A 26,478-nucleotide genomic window follows, 5' to 3' on the forward strand; every position below is an offset into this window, starting at 1 on the left:
GGACAAGGCGGTTCTCCTTCTTACCCCCTCATTTGAGAGCTCCTCCCAGTCCAAGCCACCCACGCAACAGAGCCTATCAACGGGAAACAGCACCGCAGCTGGAGTTCAGAGCCCCAGACTCCCATCCATCCTGACCAGCTGTGTGCCCTGGGGCCGGTTCTCCTCTCTGATTTTCTGCTTCCTCATGTGTTTGTTTTGCTTTGAGTTTTCCTGCTTCCTCTCTTGCAAAATGGGAAGAGGGCCACCTGTCTGTAGGATCCTTGGGGGGATTTAAAGACAGTCTTTTTTTTTTTTTTTTTTTTTATGTGAATTGAGAAACTGCACTCGCCAAAGGTCACCCAGGGAGTGGGGATCGGCCCTTCAGTCCTGCTCTAGGACTCACTTCACTTCGTGTGGTCCCTCTGGGCTCAGTCCTCAGGGACATCCAGTCAGCCCCCACTACCCAGGGGAGGGTGGCCACCAAAGCGCGTGTGGTCAGACCTGAGCAGCTGTGGATTGACGAAGGAGAGCAGGTCCTGGGCCACCTTGAGGCATATGCTGATGAGGAGGCTGGAACGGAAGGTGACCAGCAGGGCCCACAGGAAGGAGGGCTGCTGGGGCCTGCGCCGGCCCCCCAGCAGCATCTCATCTTCACCGGACACTCTCTTCCCGGATGACGCCGCAGTCTGGTGTCTGGTTCCGGGAGGAAGAAGCCGTGGGTAGAAACGGGCACACGTGCCCCAGGAGCCAAGCACAGCTGGGGCTGGTGAGCAAAGCTGCCAGTGGGAGCTCCCTTCAGCCAGAGGGTCCTCTCCTCCAGCCCCTGCCTCCAAACAGGAGGAGGCAGGATTGAGAGGAGAGGCTGGCCTCAACCTTCTTCCCTTGGCCCCTTCCCCTTCCAAGGGAAGTCCCTGGAAACCAGCTTTCAGGCAGGGCAGGGTAGGCCCGGACACCTGGGTGTGAGGGCAGCTCTGCCACCAGCCACTAGGGGGCGTGGGTGGGGGGCACTGTCCTATCTTCACTCCTGTGCCTCCCCATCTGTAACCTGGAGACAACAGAGCGTCCCCTGCAGGGCTATTGGAGATTGGGCTCATCTACTCATTTGGGACCACATTTAGGCCCTCTGGAGTCATTAGGGCTGGGGAGAGCTGGCACCACTCCGGGCTGAGTGTCCCAGCTCGGGATCCCCCTGCACCTGCTCTTCTCCCCAACCCGATCCCTGGGATCACCTCAGTCCCCTGCAGGAGACTTGGGGCGTGTGTAGTGGGGTGGGGTGGGGGGACGTGGGGACCCCAGGGAGGGCCTCACCGCACAGCGGTCTTCTGAAGCTTCTTCCAGGCCTCCAGCAGCCCACGCACCACGTTCTGCGAACAATCCTCCTCCTTCAGGGACCAGAGGTCTTGCTCCTCCAGCGGGCGCCGGTACCCAAGGATGGCCATCCTGGGGTGGGCAGCAACCCCACACAGGGGCAGAGCTGAGCAGCCTCAAGCTGGGAACCAGGGTCTCCAGAGCCCCTAGGCCTCCAGAGGAGGACATCCCTAAGGTGCTATGGCCAAGGGCAGTGTGCCCTTTATTCCCCCAGGGAGCAGGCTGGAGGCCACTGCCTCCCATGTCAGGTTCTGACCTCGCCCCCCCCCCCCCCCCGCCAGATGCTCCGTTGACCCTGGGAGCCTGGTAATGAACTTCACGCTGACTGGGGCCCCAGGAGAGGACAAGGCTAGGTGGATGGAGTCCCAGACCCAGGTGTCTCCTCAGTGCGGTGTGACTAATGAGCTGTCACCCAGGTCACAGACACAATTATCCTGCTCAAGCCGCTCGGAGGGGCAGCCAAGGAAATGACAAGCTGCAAGCTTATCCTGGACCCAAGAGCTGGGAACTAATTACAGGTCCTCTCCAGGTCCCTGAGCCTGTTCCTGTGATGTGACAGATGCAGGGCTGGCCTATGGCCTGGGAACAGAGCTGGGCCAGCCTGGCCTCCGTACTCAGTCCCTAGCCCAAAAAGACAGGTTTTCCCCCTTCACCTGCCCATGGGGCCCTCTGGGGTCAGGGTTTGGGGCAGAGGAAAGAGTCTCAACTTCTGGCCCACTTCCCTTCCTCTCCACCTCCTGTCTCCTCCTCTCTCTGGCCCAGGCTGAAAGAAGAGCCAACTCACTTTGTGAACCACCAGAAACACAGGCGGGAGAGGAAGCCAGCACTGAGCTCCGGGCAGGGATTCTAGAAGATGAGAGGGTAGGATGGGAAGAATCCTCTCAAACCAGAGCAGAGGGAGCAGGAACCTTTGTTCCTTCCTGCCCTCAGCCTCAGGAGTGCAGATGACATGGGGATGGAAAGAACTAGAAGGAACGGGGGCTACCGGTAATGGGCTGGGCTGAGACGTGGGCCATGGAACCCCCACTACCACCCAGCCTCCATGGAAAACTCACAGGGCTGACATTCCTTGGGGAGAAAAATGGCGGCTTCTCCCTGAAGCAGGACAGGATGAGAGCAAAGAGCACCAGGGCAAAGTAGATGTAGAAAGTGGTGAAGCGGAAGGGGTCCGAGATCTTGCCCTAGGGGGAGAGTGTAGAGGGACCTCAGAGGCACGGGGAACTCTGGGTCTCCAGTCCTGCCCCGAGGGGTCTTCTAGGGCATCAGGTGCCTCAGGGGTAGGAGGCAGCTCCGAGGTGGCCCCTGGGTCTCCCACCCAGAGAGTTCTGAGAGATGGGGAAAGGTCATAGGGGGACCACTGCTCAGTGACGGCTGGCCAAGCACCTCACCTCCATCACCTTGTCCAACCCTCCCTACGAAGTACGAAATCTTATGATATCCTGTTTGCAGTTGAGGAAATGAGCCTCCAAAAGGCTGAGCAACTTGCCCACGGTCACATGGACAGTAAGCAGAGCAGCCCGAACCTGCCCTTCTGACTACCACATTTGACTGCCTCCCCCTGACATGGAGAAAGAACCCATCACTGCAGTGAAGGTCAAGATGAAGCCCCACACAATGGAGGCGGAAGGGAAGAAAGGCTAGAGCAGGATAATGGGACTTCCAGGTAGGACGAAACTACTCATGTGTGTCTGTCCACACTGCACTCGGTGGTGGCGGTCATGGCTAAGAACGGCCCCTTGTACGCCCGTGAACATCCCACGAGGGCTGTGTCTGGCCCCATTCCCCCGTGCTACATGGGCCTCACCCTCAGGCCCCCAGCCTGCTTCCTGGCAGAGATGCCGCAAGTAGGGGACAACATGGAAAGGCCTGAACAGAAGGGGAGGTCCTGGGAGCAGGGGAGGGGCAGCCCAGGACCCAGTAGTGACCTTGAGCCCTGAGGCCATCCCCCAGACAGTGTTGCCCCTGGCAGGTTCCCCTCCTTCCCCTTACCTTTGCCATGGCCAGCAAGATCCTGGAGCGGAAGGGGACGATGGCACAGACCACACACAGAAACCAGAAGATGATGAGGACCCCCGAGGACTGTACCCCCCGCAGCCGATCATACTGGATTAGCAGGGTGGCCAGCAGCTGCATAGGGAGGGCGAGGAAGGCTGGGCCAGAGCACATCTGGACCTGCCTCTATCCTCCCCACCCCACATGGCCAGATGTTTTTGTGGTCACCCCATCCTCTTCCCACTGCTACAGTGTCTAGCCCTCTCCCGAGAGCCCACTGTTTCCCCCGCACAACCCCACAACCCTCTGGAGACTCCCTGCATCCCCTTCCTGGGCCCCACACTGACCATGGTGATCCCCACCACCAAGGGGGTGACAAAGAAGATTGGGGCGGGGGCTCCACCGTGAACCAGGCCATGGAAGGAGTAGAAGAGGTCAGCCCAAGAGACACACCACAGCAGGACGCCTGAGACCTACAAACAGGGCACACATTGGGGACTCCATCTCCAAAAGGAGGGACGGTTCCCCCCGAAGAAGGGCCTTTTATTCTGAAACGGCCAGACCTGCCCTGGGTCCGGCCCCCGAAGCTAGGCTGGGCAGAAGCTTTCCAAGTGTGGGGAGAACGTTGCCAGAGAACTTTTCCTGAACTTCTGAAAACAGAGACAATCTCAGACTGCTCAGACTGCAGACCCAGCTGGCAGGCTGCCATGGCCCTGAGCAGCTGGCTGGGCAGGTGTCTCTAGGACACACCGATGGTTGTTTGGCAGGGCGGAGAGGAGAACCTTGAAATGGAGAACCTTCCAAGTGCCAGCCCCCCCCCCTCCCCGAGATCCCTGGGCCCCTGACCGTCTTGAGCCTGGAAAGGCGGGAGAGGACGATGTAGCCTCCGCAGTGGTATTCCCGATAGAGCAGGTAGCCGGGCAGGGCAGCCCACAGGTAGAAGCAGGGCGCCCAGGCCAGCAGAGAGTTCTGGAAGCAGGGAGTGAGGTCCGGGCTGTCAGTGTGCACAGACAGATTGGAGTCCTGGGGACAGAGAGAACAGGACAGCGCTGCAGCAGCTGCGACTGCAGAATGGGGCCCCTCCGTCAAGGAAGGGGATGGGGTCTGGGAGGCGCTCCCCGAGCTCTGGGGATCAGAAGGCGGAGGATGGTGATGGATGGTCAGCGTGCAAACGAGCAGGAGCTGGCGGTGTGCACACTTGCCCGCGAGGCCCCGGATGTCCCTGTGTTCCCATTTTCCTCCCTTTCTGATTGAGGTACAATTTAAGTACAATAAACTGCACCCGTGCAAAGGGCACGATCCGAGGGCTTTGGCGTTGTATGCACTGCAAAGTCACTGCCACAGGTCAGATACAGAATATTTCCATCATCCCACGAGGTACCTTGTAGCCCTCTGCAGTCCGTCCCTCCCAGGAGACCACTGCTCTGCTCTCTGTCATTCTAAATTTCCACTCTTTTTTTTTTTTCTTTTAAATCGGTGTTTTATTTTATCCACGTAATCATTTGGTGAATATGGTTGAAGAGCCCACTTCCCTAAGCCTTTCCCAGGAAAGAATAGGGAGCTTCTCTGAGCTTTATTTCCTTCTCCTTTAAATTCAGGAAAGTCATCCATCACCCCACCTACCTCACTGGCTAGGCGTGAGCTCAAAGGAGCAAAGATTAAAGGGAGAGGTTTGCAAATCACAAAGCCCCAGGTGACCAACCACCCCACCTTTGGCACTGTCCTAGATTGAGCACAGAAAGTCTCTAGTCCTGGGGAGCCCCTAAGTCCCCATAAGACCCCCTCCCATCTCTGAATATAACTCCACCTACCGAACCTTTCAGAAGGAGATGGGGGAATGCATCAAACACACATTTTAGGGGTGCCTGGGTGGCTCTGTGGGTTAAGCCTCTGTCTTGGGCTCAGGTCATGATCCCAGGGTTCTGGAATCGAGTCTCAATTCAGACTCTCTGCTCAACGGAAGCCTGCTTCCCCCTCTCTCTTAGCTGCCTCTCTGCCTACTTGTGATTTCTCTCTCTGTCAAATAAATACATAACATCTTAAAAGAAAAAAAGAACAATGATTTAAAAAAAAACAACAACACGCATTTTAGTGAGATTGTTTCTTCCAAGGCCACAAACAAACTGACCTTTCATTCCCCTCTCGCAAAGCATTAGCTGTACTTTCCAGAAAGCTCAGAAAATATAAGGAACAAAAAAACCCACCCACAATCTCATCTATATGGGACAACAGTTAACACGGGAGGGTATAAAACTTTCTACTTCCTGGGGCACCTGGGTGGCTCAGTGGTTAAGCCGCTGCCTTCGGCTTGGGTCATGATCCCAGGGTCCTGGGATCGAGCCCCGCATCGGGCTCTCTGCTCCGCGGGGAGCCTGCTTCCTCCTCTCTCTCTCTGCCTGCCTCTCTGCCTATTTGTGATCTCTGTCTGTCAAATAAATAAATAAATTCTTTAAAAAAAAAACAAAAAAACTTTCTACTTCCTCACTGCCAATTTAAATAATCGCCATGTTTCTTTTTGTCCACACTATATCTTCATATAACTTAACAAGTCAAACCATGAAAAAGAAAATGGTACCCTGCCTCATCATTCCCCACCCCAAGTTCATTTACCAGCAGCAAATATGTCCAACTTGCTAACTTTGTCCTGGCATCTACTTCCATAGTTTAAAGCAATTTATTCTTACCATTTCTGTTGGATTTACTAATTGTTTGATAATGAAGCTGCATCTGTCTTGTGCTTTCCGTTGGAGTGTCATCCTTCCAGTGTAGAAACACCACAGGTTTTTGTTAAACAAATATTCAGAGATGACACTTTTTTTTTTAATTTGACAGGTTTTTTTTTCTTTAAGATTTTATTTATTTATTTGACAGACAGAGATCACAAGTAGGCAGAGAGGCAAGGAGAGAGAGAGAGAGAGAGGAGGAAGTAGGCTCCCCGCTGAGCAGAGAGCCTGATGCGGGGCTCAATCCCCAGACCTCAGGATCATGACCTGAGCTGAAGGCAGAGGCTTAACCCACTGAGCCACCCAGGCGCCCCAAGAGCTGACACTTTTTTTGAATCTGTCAATGTTTGCTACAACAAGCTCTATGTCTTTCAAGCTGGGCAACATGCCTTTACCTTGCCTCTCTGGACCTCAGTTTCTTTGAGAGTAACCTTGGGATGATACCATCTCCCCCTTGGTCCCTCCAATCCAGCTGGCACGTTAGCCCCGGCCCTCATTTCTTCCTGAGTACTTTCCATGGAGTTCTAATCCCTTCCCTTCTATGTCCTAGGAGCCCAGATCCCTGCCCACACAAGGAGTCTTTCCCTTTTTCCTGGCTGATCCCGCTCTTGGTGCGTGAGTGCCCAAGGGCCATTCCTCCCTCTTTCCCCTCCCCCCATCAGCCATCCCATCCAGTTCCTTCCACATGTCAGTGACTCTCCTTACCTTCTCTGCTCTTTCTTCTCTCTATAACACCCATCACCTCTAATATGTGACATGGGTCACTGGCCTATTATGTTTTCTCTCATCTCTTCCTGCTAGCATGTAATCTTTCCTTCCTTTATTGATGTGTCTTAGTACTTAGAACAATGCCAAGCACATAGCAGGTGCTCAGAACAAATTATGGTTAAATAAGTTAAATGAAATATTTGTTGAATTAATGAATGAACAAAAGGCTATTCTTATATTTTCCCCTTAACTTTCAGTGGTGCCCTAAAGCCTAGAAGACAAAGTCCGACCCTGTTACTTGGCCCTCGAGGCTCCCAGCTGGCCTTGACTCATCTGTCCACGGGAACTACTGAACTAGCTAGGGGCTTCAGTTCTCCCACCATAAGAAAATATTCACAGGGTGTTCTGCACATCCTGCCTCCCCTTTTTCAGCTCCCCTTCTACTCTTGGGTTCCACCTGGGTCAGCCCTCTGAGCTCTGATGCCCCTGCTTATAGCTGACAGAGGACTTCTCCTGAAAGGCTGCTTTGTGCCCCTTGCTTCAGGCCCATGAACCTGCACTGCTTCCTGCTGCTCCCGGAGCCATGTCTGAGCACCCCACGGGCTTTTCTTCCTGACCCGCCTTTCTCCTACTGCCAGCTCACTTGACTCTCAATTTGCTCCAAGGGGCCCATGCCCACACCTTGGTTCAACCTCCAACTCTCTCCCACCTGTCAAAATCCCAGTAACTACAGGGAAGGGGTGGGGGGCCGGGCTTAGAAGCCTCTGTCTCCCATCGGGAACCCCCTTCTTCTGAAGTCAGCCCGTAGGGAGGGACCCATGTTTCTGGACCATCAGTTTTCCCCTCGTTGAGGCTTTGGTCAAGAGTGTGCTGAGTCAGATGCAGGGCTAGGCGTGCCTATGCGGACTGGTTCCTGCTTTTGGAGAACATGAGGTCCGGGGACACACTGCCTGGGGGTATGACATTCAAGCCCCAGTGGACAAGTTCACCCCACATACATCTTGTACTCTAGAGCCCTGTAGTCCATAGTCCCTCAAGCCACATGAGCTAAGGACCCATGAACTCTTGCTGACCAGCAGGTATGCTGGTCCAGGGCTGGGCCCCCCATTAGGCCTGGTCAGGCACCCCAGGCGATAGGGAGTCAGACACATCTAATCCATCCCTTTTCTCTTTTTAAAACACTTTTTGGGGTCCCTCCGTGGCTCAGTCGTTTAAGGGTCTGACTCTTGATTTTGGCTCAGGTCATGATCTCAGGGTCTTGAGATCAAGTCTTAGTTCAGGCTCTGTGGTCAGCAGGGAGTCTGCCTCTTTCCCCGCTTCTCTCCCTCTGCCCCCTTCCCTGCTTGTGTGTACACATGCTCGCTTGCTCTCAAATAAATACATCTTTAAAACACTTATTCAGGGACGCCTGGGTGGCTCAGTCCGTTAAGCATCTGCCTTCGGCTCAGGTCACGATCCCAGAGTCCTGGGATTGGGTCCTGCATTGTCAGGCTCTCTGCTCAGCAGAGCTCTCTGCTCTGCCTGCAGCTCTCTCTCTCTCTCTCTCTCTCTCTCTCTCTCTGACAAATAAATAAATAAAATCTTAAAAAAAAAACAAAACACCATACTTATTCAACTTACAGAACACTCATTACAAAATTACAGAAAAGTGCACACATTTTAAGTATGTACTTCGATGGAGTCTCATACCCGGAACACACCTGGGCCACCAGCACCCAAATCAAGAAATGACATTGCTGGCACCGAGAAGCCCCCTCCTTGGCCTCCCTCTTGGCAGTGGCTGTCGCCAGGGGAATGCTGTCCTGGCTTCTAGCAACATGGACTGCTTTGGCCCATCTGGGCTCGTCCTATAAAGGAAATGATACGGTATGGATCTTTCACGTCTAGCCTCACTGTGAGTGTCAGCCTTGGGGTGGAGCGTGAGTTGGGGCTCTCCCTCCTCATCTCTGCCTGGTGGTCCCTTCATACGATGGATTTAGCCATTCTGTGGCCCATGGGCAGCCCCACCCTGTTTTAAACTTAGCAAATCCTTTAAGCCCCTCCAATCAGTCACCATCCAGACAGTCTCCGGGCCTGGAGCGCGGTTCCGACCTGGCTGGGTCCAGCCTGAGCTTCCCCTCCTACAGGAAGGCTTTCGGGGACACACCTGCCTCTGACAAGGTGTTCCCTTGCTGTCTTCTGCATGGGCTGAGCACCCAAGTGAGTGAGTGTTACCTGAGAGTGACAAAGGCCCCTAATGTCCCAGCAGCTTTTTATTGCAGCCCTCACACTGCCATTATCTGATCGTTGTTTCAGAACAACTTCCAGAAGCAGAGAGGAGTAACAATATCGGGGCTAGCTCACAAAAGAGAAAGCAGGCTTCGCCTGTTCTGGCGACAGGTCCAGGGACCTGGCAGTTGAGAGCTGGGACAGACACCCAGGTTTCATGACTCCCAGCCTGGGTTTCCCCCGACCTCAGCCATCTGCACTGTGAACACATCCCATCTTCTCTTCTTCTCCTTGCTGGCCCCGGCCCCTCCGGCCCCCAGCACAAGGCTGGGTATCCAAGAGCAGCCAGGATCCAGGCTGGATGGCGACTAGCCAGTCGTGTGTATGTACCCAGGATGGAGCCCAAGTTCAAAGCCAGGACAGGGAATCGCCATAGGAATGTGCAAGTAGTGGGGCGCCTGGGTGGCTTAGGGGGTTAAGCCTCTGCCTTCGGCTCAGGTCATGATCTCAGGGTCCTGGGATCGAGCCCCACGTCAGGCTCTCTGCTCAGCAGGGAGCCTGCTTCCCCCCTCTCTTCTCTCTGCCTGCCTCTCTGCCTACTTGTGATCTCTGTCAAATAAATAAATAAAATCTTAAAAAAAAAAAAAAAAAAAAAAAAAGGAATGTGCAAGTGGGTGACCTGGCTTCCCGAGGCAGGAGGGGAGAGGCCGTCAACCCGGATGCAGAGAACCAGGTATGAGCTGCTTCTCCTGAATCATGGAAGCGGGGACGGCTCCTTCATCTCTCCGGAGCTCAGCTTCGGCATGAGTGCTGGGAGTGACAACAGCGTTTCACTCCACAGAAGGGGGAGAAGGAACAGCAGATTGCCCTGTCCCTCACAGGTGCTGGAGAAAGAGGCTGTTGGGAGCCTGTTTGGGTTTCACAGACAAGCGGCACCGTGTCGGTGATAATGACTGAGAGATCTCCGGGGCGTGAAGCCAGAGGGCTGCTCTGACCCACCAGAAGATCCAGCCTCAGCTCCTGCCCCTTTTTCCCACCTTGGCAGAGCCCTCTCCAGGGTCAGCAGGCATCTTTCATGCCCGTGTCCCTAGACCATTCACCCCAGAGCCCTTGCCGCCAGGACACCGAAGGGTCCACAACTGAACTCCTGCCCATCCCCTCCTCGGCAGCCTGCCCGCCCCGATGGGTGGCCACTGCTTCCCTCTCCCAGGTCGAAATCCTTGGGGTCCTCCTTGATTCTTCTCTTCCCCTCACACCCCACACCCAACCCTTGAGCAAATCCTGTCCACTTCACCTTCAATCACTAGGCTGAACTAAATGGAATGCTCTATTCAATTATTTCTAGTCACAAAACGGCAGCTTCATTCGGCTCCCCCTGATAGATCCAGAATCCAACCACTTGTCTCCACCCCACTCTCTCTCATCTCGATTATAGCCCCTCTCTGGTCATCCTGCTCCCACCCCTGCCACCTGCCCCGGCAGAATTTTCCAGAAACCCAAGTCAGTCCATGCTACCAAGTCACTCTCACAGTGCAACCCTGCCGAAGGCTCTCCATTTCCCTCAGAGTGAAAGCTAGAGTCCCACGTGGCTCTCAGGACCCTCTTGCCTGCCTCCCCATGTCTCTGACTTCCTGTCCCCCACTGCCCTCTGTCACTCTGCCCTCAAGGTGGCAGTCCAATGCCTCATGCTCTCAACACCTGTGAGCACTCCTTCTCATGGAGGTCCACCCTGACCTTCCCAAGGAGGGCTGGAACTCACACCCATCCCCACACTGTCCCCACACCCCATCCCTCTTAGCCCATCCTACTTCCCCCTAGCCCTGATCCCCGTCCAGCATACTCTAGAAGCGAGTGATCTATTGTGTCTATTGCTTCTCTGTCTGCTCCCCCTGGAACACGGACTCCACGAGGACCAGGGTGTCCCCACAGCCCGGAACAGTGCTTGGCACACAGAAGGCGCTCGTACGCCTTTGGTGAACACGAGAATGAGTGAGCGGACAAAGGAATGAAGGGCATCCTCTGAAGTCAGATGCTGCTGCTGAATGCCCAGGAGCACCGTCCTCTCTCTCCCTGGCACCAAGGCCACAGCTCTTGGCACCCAAACAATGTCAAGTGCAAAGGACAGGGTCGGGGGAGGCCATTCCTGGACTCCATGATGCTCCTTGCAGTCCTCTTGGGCGGGATGGAAGACCCCCTCTCAAACCACTACCACTCAGCCGTTCCCTTTGGGAAGATGAGCACAGGCTGGGCTGGGAGCACAGCCCCACCGCCCCTCCCTTGCTGTCACCACACAGTTTCCACGGTGACAATAGCTTCCTTGATAATGCGATGCAACAGCTGGATGGGGCTGATAAGGTCTGACACCCAGAATGGACCGCACAGGGGAAGGCCTCTCCATGGGCACAGTGGCTGAAATCCCTAGAGACCCAAGCAGGGGACAGGTGGGAGGGAGGATGGCCCCAGCTGGGTCACAGCGCTGTCAGGGACTTTCCAGCACAGCAGCCCTCCGCCCCCTCCCCCACACCCCCACCTGGGGGGGGCAGGCTTGCTGACAGTCTCCATGGTGAGAAGAGTAATTACTTCCTTAATCCCATGCAGGAGGGAAGAAGTGGGGGAGAAGGGATCAACTGACAAGTTCATTTATCTCCGTGGAAATGGAGGTGCGGAAGGGGCAAAGGCCTGTTCTGATCCCAGTTCTCAATCACTGTCCTACTGTGGCTGCAAAGGAGGCTTTGCAAGGGCCTCGGGGTGGGCGTGAAGCCTGCCGCGGGGGGGGGGGCTTGGGGGGGCCCAGGCCCTGCCGCTGCTGAAGAGCGGGGGCCGTGGCTATGACCGGTGACTTTGGTTATTTAAGCGCCCCTGTGCCCAGGGATTATGTTCACAACAGCTGAGGCCCACAGCCGGCGGGGGAGTGACCGTAGGGGTTCCCACGGGCTGGCCCCAGCGCTTGGACTCGGGCAGCCCAGCTCTAGAGTCCTTGTCCCAGCTCTATGGCGGTTCATCTACATCCTCCAAGGCTCCGACATGACATCCCACAGGCGTCCAGATCCGTTGGAACATTAAAAATCTCCTTTCTGCTAGTGCAGCCCACCCCCCAAGTCACCCCCTTGCTGCGGTTCTTCTCACCAAGCTGAGGGGGAGGGGCTGCGGATCTGGGAGCCAGTGGGCTGGAAACCTGAACGCCCAGTGAGACGGAGAGTGATCCAATCCTAGGGTTGGGCCCTTCTTAGCACCCCGAGTACCACTTCCTGGCCCTGGGAACATGAACAGCCCCAGGCAGGGCAGGGAGAGGCCCAGCCCTCCAGCAGAGGCACACCTAAGTGTCACCCCCACCCCCCTCAGGGATCCTGCTCCACCTGCTGTCCCGGGACAGCCCCAGCAGGGAGATAAGACCCAGGCACTCTGATGCCGTCTCCTGCGTGGGTTGGCTGGCAGCACCTCTCTCCCTGGGGAGGCCAGCCCTGGGCCCTAAGGCCATTTCTCAGACTGGCAGCCAGCAGACAGCGGGGCAAAGTGCACTCCCAAATGTTACCTCTGACTCAGTTCTTTCCCTAAATCTCTGGCCCTCAAGACCCAGGTCCAGGGGCTGTCGGGGAATAGCAGGGCTGGGAAGAATCCAACCTAGGGTCACAAGGGACCACAGAGTCTCCCACAGGAGCCAGGAGCTCAGGGGCTCGAAATGGTCCAGGCCCAGCTTTGCTGCCCTGCAGCTGGGACGGAGGGAGGAGAGTCTAGAGGCCCTCACCTGGCAGGGAGGACTGGGTTCTTTTTTTTTTTTTTTTTAAGATTTTATTTACTTATTTGACAGACAGAGATCACAAGTAGGCAGAGAGGCAGGCAGAGAGAGAGAAGGAAGCAGGCTCCCTGCTGAGTGGAGAGCCCTATGCAGGGCTCCATCCCAGGATCCTGGGATCATGATTTGAGCCAAATGTAGAGGCTTTAACCCACTGAACCACCCAGGCGCTCCGAAGACTGGGTTCTTAAGGGGAAATGCTGGTGCTCAGTAGGCCGGGGGCGGGGGGAGGGTGCCCAACTCCCACCCTTCTGCCTGCCTCCCAGCTTTGCAAGTCACTACCTTCATTTGAGAGTCAAAGTTCATTGAAATCAGAGTCCATTTCTCCTATGCTCTGCTAATCACCTGCTCTGCTAGGCAAAGACCCAAAAAGAAGCTGGAGATTCTAATACCCTAATGTTTGGAGGGCTCTAATCCTGGCCATGGCCCTGAGCCTAAGGATCAGCCTCCCAGAATCAGCATTGGGAAACTGGACCTGAAGGGGGCCCTGGATGGAGCTCAGATGGAGCCCAGAGAGGGTGAGTGACTTGCCAAAAGTCACAGAGCTAGTGAGCGGGAGAATGGAAGTAGCTGGACCAGTAGCTGGCAAGAGACACAGGGAGCTGAGCCTCTCTGTAGGAGGAGGGCTTTGCCTCTTCCTCGGGTGGGCAAACAGCCAAGGGAGCAGTGAAGGTGCCGATGCCTGACCAGTGGCAGACTCAGAGGTCTTTGCCAAGAGCTGCTGCTATGCAAACTCCATGTCTGAAGTGGGGAGAAAGCCAGAGAAAGAGACGTCAGGAAATCTCAGAGAAGGAACTCATGAATCCTCACCAGCCACATTGGTCCTCATCCTAGTTGGTCACAGAAATTCAGGGTGGGACCCCAATTTCTTCCTTGGCTTGAATCCTCTCTCCAGCATCCCTATCAAATTGGTCACTCACCATGTGCTTGCATTCCCTCAGTGCTGGGGAGCTCACTACTTTTCAGACCATCAGTGCCACCTTTGGGCTGTTCTTATGGTCAGGACCTTCAGATTCCTGAGCCCACCTCAGCCTCCCCAGAGCTTCCAGGGACGACCAGATCAAGGCTAATTCTGCACACAGGTCAAGACCTTCCAAGGCACTTGTACTCTCTTTATCACTTAAGTGCCCCTCTGTATCCATTGCTCATCACAGAAGGTAATTCTCAATGGACCAGCAAAGAAAGGGACACTACCTCCTCTTTATTCTAGAGGCATCTTTGCTTTGGCCTCATTAGCTCTGGGCCCTTTGGTTGTAGTTCATTCATTTGGAATTTATTTCCACAAGAACTCCCAAGGCACGCTCAGAGATCTGATGCTCTACCCCGATGTGACAGACGCGAGAGTGACAGAGAGAGATCGTTCACCCAGTGAATTCGGTGTGTGAGCACCTGGGTCTCTGGGCACAAGTCCAGGGGCTCACAGACCCGCGGGGGGCCTCCTGCCCTCTGACTTAGCTGGGGCTGAGGCTGATGGATTTTGCCACAGGATCCCCAGCAAAGAGCTGAAACAGGACCCCTCACTTCTTGGCCCTGTCAGCCCCTCTCGTCTAGGCCTTCCCAGACCAAACTCCCACTTCGAACCTCCTTTCCCTTTGCTTCCCTTATTTCCAGGAATATTAGGACCTGTCAGTCACCCACAGAAAGTTTGGTCGTTCACCAAATGGTCTCACCTTCCCTACTTCTGTGACCTCCACAGCATTCCTGGGAGGCACTTAGGAGATGGGTTAGTCCCCCATTTCACAGGTAGAGTAACTGAGGCTGTTCGGGTAAGCTCAGCAAACAAACAGCCCCTCAGGCCTGAACCATGCCGGGTCCCTCCACCTCCACCTCTTCACTCCTGGCTCAGGGACTGCCTGGCTTCCCACAGGGGGGTCACCCCAGGCTCCTGAGTTAAAAGATTCAGGGACAAGTCTACCCAAATAATACACAATCCAAATGAGATGCAAACTAGCCCACCATGAATGGTGACATCTACAACTCCGGGCCTCAGGCCCTCCCTCGTCTCAGTGCTGCAAACTTCCAGCGGAGGGGTTAGGGGTGGGCTACCCCACCTCCTGACTCCAAGGACATTGGGTTGGGTGCAGCCTGGCACGACTTTCAGGAGCCAGAAGGCCATGTGGAAGATGGAAGCTGTTTAGATGGGGAGGAGGAAAAGGAGTGATTTCCTTGTCCTATGAGGTATCTAAGCAGAGACCACCACAAGGGGTTCATCCCTTGGACCTAAAATAGATAAACTGACTCCCATGGACCCCAAGGTCCTCAGAAGAAGTACATACAGCTCGAAGAAGTACATACAGCTCATGAGCCGTGAGGAATCTCAGGACAAGGGGCCTAGAAGCCCAAGGACGTACAGTCAGACAGTGGCCACGTTGGAACCATATCTCAGGGGTCCCGCTTCCCAGTCCAACGCTCAGCCGCTTCCTGTTGTGTGTCCTTGACAAGTCCATTCCCTCCCTGGCTCTCAGCTTCCAAAGCTCTGCAGTAAGGGGCTGGGCTGGCTGCTTCAAGCTCCAAGTTCTGGGGAATCTCTCAGATTCTGCGGTATCACGGAAAGGTAGAGCCAAAGGACCTCTAAGTTTGCAACAAGAAGGGAGTCAGGAGTTCCTCACCCCACTTCCTCAAAGCCTGCCTCTGGGCAGTCCTAGGCTCTGGGGATGTACTGTCCACCCTGGCACAGGGTGGCTTTGAGGCTTGGGCCTGTTTGCCCCTTTGATTTGCATGTGCTCTGCCTGGCTAACTGAGATACCCTGACCTTGCGGTGGCTATGCCAGCCAGGCTCCAGTGAGTTATGAAACAAAGTAGACTCCTGAGCCACAGACACAACCTCTGGACTTGGCAGTCAGTGATGAGTCCAAGCTAGATGATGGATGGGGGCGTCCGTGCCGGTGGGCGAGGCGGTGGTACCATCTTTGACTAGTGACCCAAAGGGAGAAAGAGATCCTCAAAAACACTATTTTAGAGGGACTCCATTTTACACGTTCCCAGTTTCAAACAGCCCGAGAACGGGGTTCCTAGGGGCTACACACCCTGTGTACACACACAGGCATGTGTACCCACACAGGCATGTGTACCCACACAGAGCACACCCATGGATCATACCCACTGGGCACACAAACATGGGGCACATAGGTACAGATACTTGAAATGGGAAAAAGATTTAGAGACTGGAAAATCAGAGGCCCGCAGGGCACCTGGGTGGCTCAGTCTGCCTTCAGGTCAGGTTGTGATCCCTGGTGTCCTGGGATAGAGCCCCACATTGGACTTCCTGCTCAACTGGGAGCCTGCTTCTTCCTCTCTCTCTGCCCCTCCCCCACCCACCCCACTCTCTTGTGTTCTCTCTCCGATAAACAAAATCTTAAAAAAAAAAAAAAAATCAGAGGCCCTGGATTTGAGGTCAGCCTAGGCTGGGAGTTCCTTGCTTGACCATGGACAAGCCCCTTGAATCTGAGACCATCTGTTTTCTGAGCTCTGTTTTCTTCTAACTGGGTGACTTTGAGCAAGTCCCTTCCTCTCTCTGGGCCTCCCTTTCCCCATCTATAAAAGGAGAGCCTTGGAGACCCAGGTGGCTCAGCAGGTTAGGCGTCAGCTTTCGGGCTCAGGTCATGGTCCCAGGGTCCTGGGATCCACTCCTGCATGGGGCTCCCAGCTCAGCAGGAAGTCTGCTTCTCCCTCTGCCCCCCACTCTTACTTTCTCTCTCTCTTTCTCTCTCAAATAAATAACATCCTAAAACAAAACAAAACAAAACAAACAAAAAACCGGAGGGCTGGAGGGGGACTCCCTGCTTCCTAGCAGCTCTTAACACCCGAGAAAAGAAGGTGGCAGGATTGCTTTCCAGAAGAGCTGTGCCAGCTTCCCAAACTACCCGCCTGGTTGAACTGGTTGAACCGGCAGGCACGCTGGCTGCGGGAGAGAGGGCGGGGACAGGTGTAAAGGTGGACAACGGAGCCCTAGTCCATGTGGGGGCATCTTCTGATTCGTGCCCCGCTTTCCCAGGCACTTCCTGTGTCGGGGAGGGCAGGACAGGTCCTGGAGGTCCCCAGGACCCCAGCTCAGGGCGGCTATGGCCAGACCTCCTCCCGGCGTCGCGTGGCGTCGCCCCCTCCCCAGGGCCCTCGCAGGGGGCTCGCCGGCGCGCGCCCTCAGTCCCGGGACACCTCCTTACCCAGAACTTGGAGCCGCACAGGGCGTCCATGGGGCCGAGGCGCGGCGGCCAGGAAGGCGAGTGTAGCAGTCTGCCCGCCCAGGCGGGAGCCACAGCGCCCGGAGCCGCCTCCGCCCCCAATCCCCCTCAACGCTGCGCTCCGCCCCCACCTCCATTAACCCCCCCCAGCCCCGCCCCCTCCCCCTTCTGCCCCGCCCGCCGCGCCAGGCCCAGCCTACGGCTCTTTGGGTGGAATCGCAAGTCTTGGAGAATTGCAACAGAGCCTCCCCAGGCTGCGGCTCGCCGGTAGGGACTCTGGGTCAGGGGGGTGGCGAGCCATCGATACAGTGACAACTTATTCGAGTGGCCAGTGGGCTGCGCCAGAGAGATGCCCCTCCAGATACTGAAGCTGATGGGGCTGGAGCAGGGTCTGTGTCCAAGGGCCATAACTCTGCTAGACCAGGTAAGTCATAGAGACGTTGAAAGTGACTTAGCAAGACCGTGAATATAACTCCGATGAGGTCAAGGTCATCTCTAGCCCTCAGTCTTCCCCTCCGTGAAATGGGAACGCTTACATGCCCAGCTGATCAGGAAGTCTACCTCTCAGCCTTCCAGTTACCTGGGAACTGGCAGAAACCAGCACATAAAGAGTTGGTGTGTGCGGGGTGCCTAAGGACAGGGGGTGGGAGGCCTAGCATCATACAGATGGTGGCTTCCCATGGTTCTCTTAAATTGCAGCCTTCCTGAGGTTCTGTGGTTCCCTCATCTTCTGCCTGTGGCCACCGTGCCGCTCTGTGCCTCTACTTTTGCTTCTGAACAACAGGAATAATCCTAGGTACTAAGCTTTCTACTCTGAGGAGTAACCAGCATCAAGCGTCTTGGCTAGCACACTTTGGAGGCACCCCCCAAGGGTAAATTTCCTCTGCTCCGGCCCCATGGGGCGAGGGATGGGCAGGCGAGGCCCCAGAAAGAGCCCCACATTAGCACACTGCTAAGGCTGAGTCTTCATATGCTCCATCTGTAAAATGGATTTGGGGTCAGTGTCTTCCCTGCTTGGGCCAGCTTGGCCAGGTTGTGTTCCCTCCATCCTTTTATCTCTCACTCCCCTAACAGGATCACAGAAGCCAATTCACCTCCCCTTCTTGGGGCTGAGAAGGAATCCCCACCCCTGCCCTGACCCTACTCCCCCCACCCTCCACCCCTGCCCCATCTCTCTCCTGCCCTCCACCTCCCCAACCCTGTGGTCTTGACTCTGTCTTCTGGGTCAGCCAGGTTCACCCCGGTGATCCCTTCCCTGGTACTTATTCTCAAGAGGTGTTTTCTTCCTTAGCTGCTTAGCAGCAGGCGTGGGTGGGTCAGTAAGATAACATAGATGCAGCCAGCCACTGCCTGTCCCTCTGGCAGGAAGTGACCAGAAGGAAGTCTATGTCACGAGTTATCGGAACAGAGATCTGAGCTGCGCTGGACGGAGCAGTGTGGACAAGTCTCCCCCTTCCCAGGCAGAGGAATGGGGGGGCCATCCACATCCCCTCCATGGGGCAAGCCCTCTCTGCCTTTTGTCTTCCCCCTCCCCTCTACTGACCCAGTCACCCTCCACCCCTGCCCCCATCTCTGAGCCCAAGACTTTCCAGAACTCTCACATCTTGTCACAGAGTGCCTTGAGTTATATTTAGTTGTGAAGAGTCTGTCTTCCTTGCCAGTCTGAGAGGTCCCCAAGGGCAGGGATTGACTGAGTCACCCCCACCCCCTTGCCTGCTTCAGGCAGTAAATTTTGTATACCCTGTGACCTCAACAAGGCCCTTGAGTTCTCTGCGATGAGGTTTCTTGAACAACTCGGACAAAATGCCATCTAAGGGCTTTTCCAGGCCTGCTGACCCCGGTTTCTGTGGTGAGCAACTGGGGCTCCTCCTCTAGCCCTTTTTCTAGCTCAGGTCCAGGACCCTTGGGACTGAAGCACTGGCCCTTAGACACCGTCCCATCCTGCCATTGGAGAGCCTATTCTGGGCTCATGGCATTGGGTGGGAGCCTCTGGGACCATGGGAGGGGATTTAGCAATCCTCCACCTCTCCCATCTCTCTTGAGGTAATCACTGGGGTTTTGCCGCTTCTGGCTCCTCTTGGAATGTGATCCGTTTCCTACAGCCCTTGAATAAAAGTCATCAAGCTCCTAGGACATGATTGTTTTGGCTCCAGCAGAGCAAGAAAATGGAGGTCCTGAGACATCTTATCCTGGCAGAGGTGGGAGTCTTCTGAGTGCTGGGCTGTTTCCGTGAGGCTGCTTTGGGCGGAATGGCATTTCCAGTGTCCTGAGCTGTTGCATTCGTGCCCCCCACCCCCGCCCACCTTTGAGGTTGCTCAGCACAGTCCCCTCCCTACACCTCACCTCCCTTTCTGCACCTGGCAAACTCTACCTATCCTGAAGATTTTGCTCAAGCCCCACAGCACCCCCCAAATCTTGTGTGAAACTCCCTTGCCCCTATCCTGGGCTAGGGACCCTTCCCCGGCACCATCTCCCTCCCCCACGTTGTACTCACTGGTTGCCTTGCCCACCTCCCCCAGGAGACCATGTACACCTTCAGAATAGGGACCAAGCACACCTGTTTATTGATGTGTCCTAAGCACCTGGGACAGTGCCTGGCAAAGTCGAGCCTCAGGAAATGTTTGCTTACTGACCTAGACAAATATCTTGCGTCCTTAGAAGAGGTTATAAGTAGTGAGGCTACTGTGGTCTCACCTACAGTCCCAGCAGTGGACACTGTCCACTGCACTTTCACCTTTCCAGAACTAAGATGTTTCCAGCCAGAGGCTCCCGAGAGCCACCGGGCAGCAGCTGACAGGGGCTGCACACAGCTAACACCCCCCCAGCTTTGTGGCCTCAACCCCATCCTTCCCTCAAACTGACTGCAGTTCTAGGAGGGGTGGTTTGAGTGTGTGCTGCACCTCCCCCACCGGTGAGCATCCCGGGGGAACCCAGCGGAGATTTCCTGGCAGGGAGATGGAAAGGTAAGATAATTGCAAGGTACCGCTTGGAGTGGGAATGACAGCAGAGAGAAGAAGAAAGCAGAGGAAGGCGGGAACAGGGAGACCCAGGGACAGGAAATGCTGCAAATGGGGAGAGTCAGGTAGAGACTAGGGCCGGGAAGGGTGTGGAATAGCAACAGCTATTCTGGTTTTCTCTTCACTCTCTGCCTGAGCCTTTGGAACCCCCTGTGGCTCCTGGAACGCCTGGAGCACCCCCAAAGCAGATCCGGCTTGCAACTCCAGCCTCGCCCTTCTCTCTTCCCAAGCGGTGTGGTGGAAGCTGTTTTGTCCAGATTTCAGCCTGGTGCAGGCTACACAGGGCCCCCTCGTGGCCTCCGACACTTGATCTGATTTGGCTGCTGTGCCCGATGCAGGAGTTTTCAAAGCAAGAAGATTTAATTAGTTCCGTGGGCCACAGTCAGCATCTCCCACACCTGGTCTGGGGCTCAGGCAGAGTTCTGAAGTTCTTAGCAGATTTCCCTCCCGGCTATTTGCTGGAGCTTCTACCTCCTCGACCTGCCTTGCTGTGTCCTCAGAGTAGGGAGCCAGCCCACAACTAAACTGGCTCCTGGAAGCCACTGTCCTGATTAGTTCTGGGTCCCCTGGCCTTAGGCAGGGATCACTGGGGCACCGTGCACGCAGCACTCCCCTGGCTGGGATTCCCTGGGCGCACATGAGTCCTTCACTGGGCCTGTGAGCGTGTTTCCTCTTTTGGAGGGCTATGCAGAGTATCCATCTGTGGAAGGTGTCCGTCAATGTGGTGTCCTCTCCCTGGCTAGATCCCTCTGCAGAAGGGGCTTGTAGAGGGTGGGGGTGGTGCAGGTAGGTGAAGCTGCTCTGTGCTGCCACCTGGTGTCTGAAGTTCTCACTGCACCACAGCGCCCAGCCTCCAGGTCCGCAGGCTCAGCGAGCCCAGGAAAGGGGAGGAGAGGCCTTGCCGCACCAGGTTGTGCCTGGGTGGGGACTAGGGGTGACAATGGAGGGAAAAGCTGTTTGGAAAGTGGGAGAGGCCTGGGTGGGGCACGGGGAGAGTACTGGAAGGACGGAGGATGGGTGGGGGGAGGGGGCTCGGGGGTGGTGCTCTGTGGTTCAAGGGCAGCATTAGGCCAGAGAAAGGCGATACCTGGGAAACTGTGTGATTTGCAGAGACGGGCTTGGCCAGCTCTTGAACACGCACCTGGTGCTGAGGAACGCCTTCTCTTGTGATTAAACCTCTCTTTTCACACAAGGTGAAGGTTCCTTTAAGCTTCTGAGTATGCCGATCGGGGAGCCGAGCCCATTTCTATGAACACATAGCCAGCCGTTTCGTGACCAGGATTCCTTGCCCCATGCCCCATTCCCTCCACAATAAGAGGCTGGGTTGTCTGAAGCCAGTGGGCTAGAGGTTGGCCTAGACCTAGGATGAAATCTCAACTCTGCCCTTGTGCCTGTATGATCTCGGGCAGGTCGCTAAACCTCTCTGAACCTGGGGGGAAAAACGCAAGCCGGAGTATCCTCCTCCTCTTTGGGGTGTTGTGAGGAGTAAGTGAGACATCGCAGGCAGCCTCAGCATCGTTTTTATTTTTATCTATTTATTTTAAAGATTTTATTTATTTATTTGCCAGAGATCACAAGTAGGCAGAGAGGCAGGCAGAGAGATAGAGAGGGGAAGGACGCTCCCTGCTAAGCAGAGATCCTGATGCGGGGCTCGATCCCAGGACCCAGAGATCCCAGGACCCAGAGATCCCAGGACCCTGAGACCATGACCTGAGCCGAAGGCAGAGGCTTAACCCACTGAGCCATCCAGGCGCCCCCTCATTTTCGTTTTTAGCACCAGCTCAGCTCTGTTCTCTTCCTAGTCCCCACCCCCCACCCCCAGGCAGACCTTTTCCAGGAGTGTTGGGACGGAGGAAGCAGAAGCAGACAAGCCAGCAGAAGCAGACAAGCCGGAGGTGGGGCCTGGCCTCTGTTGACACAATTTCCTCTGAACCCCCAAGGAGAAGGCTGAGAGCAGAGAGCAGAAGTGCCAGGGTAGATGTTCTTACCTCCCAAGACCCCCCACTCCCCTGAAGCTCTGGCCACTTCCAACTCTGCCCCACCAGCCCTACCCCAGGCCTTAAACCAAGACCTGCTTTGCAGCCACCAGCCCCTCCCCATCCCAGCCTCCTTCGGGCTACTGTTAATAAGAATCAGCACTGTTAAGATTTCCACTTTATTTTTTATTTTTTAAGATTCTAATTATTTTTTTTATTTTTATTTTTTTAAAAGATTTTATTTATTTGACAGACAGAGATCAACAAGTGGGGAGAGAAGCAGGGGAAAGCAGGCTCCGTGCTGAGCAGAGAGCCCGATGTGGGGCTCGATCCCAGGACCCTGAGATCATGACCTGAGCCGAAGAAAGATGCTTAATCCAGTGAGCCACCCAGGCGCCCCAATATTCTAATTATTTTTATTTTTTTGTTTTTTTTTTTTAGGATTCTGTAGTGGGAGAGAGAGAGACTTTGTACGAGTGGGGGTGGGCAGAGGGAGAGAGACTCTCAAGCAGATTCCCCGTTGAGCACATAGCCGACCTGGTGCTTGATCCCGGGACCTGAGCGGAAACCAAGAGTGGGACGCTTAACCAACTGAGCCACCCAGGTGCCCCTACTTCCACGTTTAATGAGACACAACAGTTTCCATCATTGATAAAGATTTTATATTGTTTGGGGAGAGGCCACGATTCTGTCCCTTAAAATATCTACTTTGACTCTGGGGGTTTCTTGGGGGGCAGGTGTTGGGGGGAGCCTGGGTTAGAGGAGAGGGGGTTATAGTCCTGCTCTCTTCCTTCATTTTGACGTAGAATCTTCCAACTAGAGGAAATCCTCCAATTAGAAGAAAAAAGACCCCAGAGCCCCCTCCCCAACTCTCATACCCTCATTAGGGAATAGACAGCTACGAATTCTACAAAAATATGAAAGCTTAATCTGCAGACCCAGGTGGACAAAACTCTAGAAATTTTGTACAGTTTTGCTTTTTTTTTTTTTTAAAGATTTTATTTATTTATCCGACAGACAGAGATCACAAGTAGGTAGAAAGGCAGGCAGAGAGAGAGAGAGGAGGAAGCAGGCTCCCTGCTGAGCAGAGAGCCCGATGCGGGGCTCGATCCCAGGACCCTGAGATCATGACCTGAGCCGAAGGCAGCAGCTTCCCAGCAGCCACCCAGGCGCCCCAGTTCTGCTTTTTTTTAAAAAAGACAAAGGGGCTTCTACAAGCACCCCCCTCTCTCTACCCAAGGAGGCCAGAGGAAAAAGAGTTCCACGCTGTTACACATCCCAAGTGGATAAAGCCAGGTGTTTGCTTCAAGGAGAAGTATATTTCTGTCCAGAAGAGCAATAAGAAAAACTTTCACCAGTTAGAAAACAGGATGGGACCAAGCCTCCAGGTCCATCTGCCCTGCAGCCTGGCACCGCACCTCCCACCCCCCCACGCCCCATCCCAGGCTCATCCCAAGTTCAGAGAAGGGCTGGGGTTGGGGGTCTGGTCACCAGCCCACTGGAGCCGCCTCTGAGGTTTCAAAAGTCCCCCGGTTTGAAGGTGCTGGGAATGAGGGGATGGGATGTTGAAGGGAGTGGGGATGGGGTGGATGTTTAGGGTGACTGGCAGGGGAGAGGCTGGCTGAACCTGTGGTTGGTGCCTGGGGCACTGCCTCTGGGCACCAGGGTTTCAGAAAAGAGAGTATTGCCAAGGTAGCACCAGAAAGGAGGTTCTGGGCCATACCAATAGCCCCTCCTTCTCTCCTCCTCCTCCTCACCCACCTCCCGCCTTCCCCCTTCCGCCTTCACCCCCTCCCGCCTCCCCTGGCTCCCACTGGGCAGGCAGCAGCAGACCATGTAAACACCTTGATGGAGCTCATTCATCACTCCCCAGGGGGCCAGCTCCGCAGTCCGCAGCCTGGCCGCCCGGCCAGACCGACTCCACCGGGAGGTCGCCTTTGGACTCACGGTCCCCTCGGTCTCGGAAGGGAGCAGCCCGTTCTGTTTGTGCAGCTTAATCCCGTGGCCAGCTTGACGGAGCAGTGTCCACAGTGCGGGTCAGCAGGATCCCCAAGGCGGGAGGCCAAAGCCCAGCCGTCGCAGGTCCCGGGGGCCGAGGGCCGGGGATGGAAAACTCAGAAGCGCAGGCCCCTCCCCCACCAACCCGCAGATCCCGTCGTCGGCAGCTGAGGCCGCCTCCCCCAGTCTCCGTCGGCCCCATTAACCAAAACAGCTTCATTATGCCAATTTCCAGCTTTCAGTGTGCGGCTGATAGCTGTCAGCAGAAATAAGAGTTAATCTGGAATTACTCACATTCACAAGGCTGCCTGGCGTGGAGGAAGCGAGAAAGCTTCGGCAGAAGCAGTAACCCCTGCTTGCAGAGCCTTCTGGCCAGCGCAGGGGCAGGGAGTGAGGGGGGCGTCCCTCCGCCATCCCCCCCACCTCCAGGCAGGATGGTGAGGCTGCAAGGTGGCAGCCGTCCTGGGAGAGGGTCACGTTGTCTCTCCCCCAGACAGACAGACAGGCACAAGCACACACTGATGCACACAGAGGCAGCTCCCACCCTCTCCTCAGCTCCGCGGGCCTTTCTCCAGGGCCCCCCTGGAAATGCCTAACTCTGTCCCTTGTGCTTTTACTTCGGACCGGGATTAACTTTTTATTTTGGAAAATTACTTTATTATAGATATAGATATAGATAGGTATGTATGTATGTATATATATAAAAAGGTTCCATTTCATTTGTAAAATCTTATTTTTCTCTTTTTCTCTTTTTTTTTTTCCTACAGAAAACGATGGCGAGGTTAAAGGAGAAAATAAGTTACATTTACAGTTTCCAAAGTGGTTCTCACTCTCTGCTGAAGATGGGCCACGGGCACTGTCGGCCCCAGGTCGTACTTTGCAAGAAGAGGGAATATAACTAGCCTGGTTATTTTAGGTTAAAATAGCCAAGAGACAGACGCCTTCGCCTCAAAAATATTCTGAGACACATACAAGTAGAAGGAAACAAGTCTCTTCAGTCACAAAATGTCGTACATCCCGCATATACTAGATTCAATTAATTTAATAAAATAGAATATACATAGAGATTCTGCACAAACGTATTGCTTTCTCCCAGTAGCTCCTGGTGTTGGGAACCGCAGCTGCACTGGGCCTCTCTCTTTCTGCCTGGCCCCAAGGTGGCCAGGGTTGCTGCTCCGAACGCTCTGGAAATTCTGCTTGTCGGTTCCCAGCCCCACTGAGGCGGGGAGGAGCGCCCCCTTGGAGTCCCCATGGAACATTTTTCAAGGAACACAGCCCAGGAGGAGCTAGGATTTGGCACCCAGTGGAGAAAGGGGAGTGGGGGAGTGGGGCGGGACTCAGGGCGCCAGGTCTGCTGGGTCAGAGGCTAAACCGGAGAGACTCAGCACGTCTTTCTTTGGGGGGGGCGAGGCAGCCATGCTGTCAGGGGGGCCTGAGGCCGAGGGATCCTTGGAGTCGCTGGATGGAGCCCTCCGCCGGAGGCAGACGCCAGGGCTGGGTGGGGGCCGAGGGCCTTGATTCTCTGGGGGGTCTATGGAGATACTAGGTGGGCTGAGTTTTTTCTTGGGCCGGCTTCCAGGCCCCCCCAGAGGCTGGCCCCCGAGGCTAGAGGGGTCAGGGCCCAGGCTGGGTTGGGAGCCGCTGTCCAGGCAGCTGACGGCGATGGAGTGCCTCCTCTGCTCATCCAGCCAGGACGCAGGCCTGCGCCGGCAGCTCTGGGCCTCCACGCTGTAACACTTCTTCAGGTCCCGTGAGGACAGGGGCTCCTCCGGGCTGCCCACGGTCAGGAGGTCTCCTGAAATCCAGCTCAGCTCCGTGTCCAGCTCTAAGCTGCTTCTGGTCTCTGGGGGGCCTTTGCTCCAGGTGGGTTCTGAGCCTGGGCATGGGGCCGGCAGGGGCATGTGCTTCGAGATCTTGCTCTGTCGGCGGGGGTGCTGCTGTACCCGGGAGCCCAAGTGGCCCCAGAAGGAGGAAGCCCGGACCAGAGGCAGGGAGGGCCCACTCCCCTCGGACAGCAGGTCGTCCCGGCTGCCCAGGCCCTGCACGTCCAGGGAGTCAGTCCTTATTGCTGCCTGTGGGAGGTGGGGGGAGAGCTCAGCCCACCAGGCTTCTGCTCTCCCAGGACCTGTCCTTTGTCTGCGTCCCCCACCCCCCCATCCCAGTCAAGCCTGATAATCCCGTCCTCCCCCTGCAGGCCCACCTCAAGCAGGAATGTCAGTATTTGGTCTCATTGGGAGAGGAGGGCTGTGACTCCCCCGCACACCCCGTCCTTTCCCCCACCCGGGGCAGGAATGGGTCCCTGAAGCGCCCAGCCCCTGGGGCACAAAAAAGCCCTGGGCCAGCTCTGCTCCCAGCCCTTTGCATAAGCTATTCTTTGGGCTTGAACACCCTTCTGGAATGACAAGCGCCCCTTGACTTTATGGGCTCAGGTTCTCTGTGACACTGTACCTGACACCCTCTATCCACAGGTTAAAATGAACCCCTCCCTCCCCTTTGCTCCCTGCCACTCCTGTGCATGCATATCCCAGCAGCTGG

General features: G+C 55.5%; 2 protein-coding genes and 1 long non-coding RNA gene across 26 annotated transcripts in view; 1 reads left to right on the plus strand and 2 right to left on the minus strand.

Annotated features, from left to right (window-relative positions):
* Positions 1 to 17,037, minus strand: part of ABCC3 (ATP binding cassette subfamily C member 3) — a 45,286-nt gene extending 28,249 nt beyond the window's left edge. For 2 of the 3 annotated variants that reach the window (XM_044248680.1, XM_044248679.1), the window contains exons 1-8: positions 16,935 to 17,037; positions 4,186 to 4,362; positions 3,687 to 3,812; positions 3,337 to 3,474; positions 2,403 to 2,528; positions 2,132 to 2,193; positions 1,288 to 1,419; positions 481 to 672 (exon numbers count right to left, since the gene is read on the minus strand). In XM_044248680.1, the coding sequence (XP_044104615.1) occupies positions 481 to 672; positions 1,288 to 1,419; positions 2,132 to 2,193; positions 2,403 to 2,528; positions 3,337 to 3,474; positions 3,687 to 3,812; positions 4,186 to 4,362; positions 16,935 to 16,964 (983 nt within the window). In that variant the 5' untranslated portion in view covers positions 16,965 to 17,037. Of the gene's footprint in view, positions 1 to 480; positions 673 to 1,287; positions 1,420 to 2,131; positions 2,194 to 2,402; positions 2,529 to 3,336; positions 3,475 to 3,686; positions 3,813 to 4,185; positions 4,363 to 16,934 lie in introns of those variants that run through there. The other variant, XM_044248681.1, reaches the window with a different exon arrangement.
* A 182-nt stretch (positions 17,038 to 17,219) lies between these two features.
* On the plus strand, positions 17,220 to 25,008 carry LOC122906575. Its single transcript, XR_006384567.1, has 2 exons — positions 17,220 to 17,376; positions 24,711 to 25,008. It is a non-coding gene; the product is annotated as an uncharacterized LOC122906575 (long non-coding RNA).
* Positions 24,968 to 26,478, minus strand: part of CACNA1G (calcium voltage-gated channel subunit alpha1 G) — a 61,565-nt gene continuing 60,054 nt past the window's right edge. For all 22 annotated transcript variants that reach the window (XM_044248701.1, XM_044248693.1, XM_044248699.1 and 19 more), the window contains one exon: positions 24,968 to 26,015. In XM_044248701.1, the coding sequence (XP_044104636.1) occupies positions 25,281 to 26,015 (735 nt within the window). In that variant the 3' untranslated portion in view covers positions 24,968 to 25,280. The remainder of the gene's footprint in view (positions 26,016 to 26,478) is intronic.

This window comes from Neovison vison, chromosome 5 (genome assembly GCF_020171115.1).
Source record: "Neovison vison isolate M4711 chromosome 5, ASM_NN_V1, whole genome shotgun sequence".
Classification (NCBI taxonomy): domain Eukaryota; kingdom Metazoa; phylum Chordata; class Mammalia; order Carnivora; family Mustelidae; genus Neogale; species Neogale vison.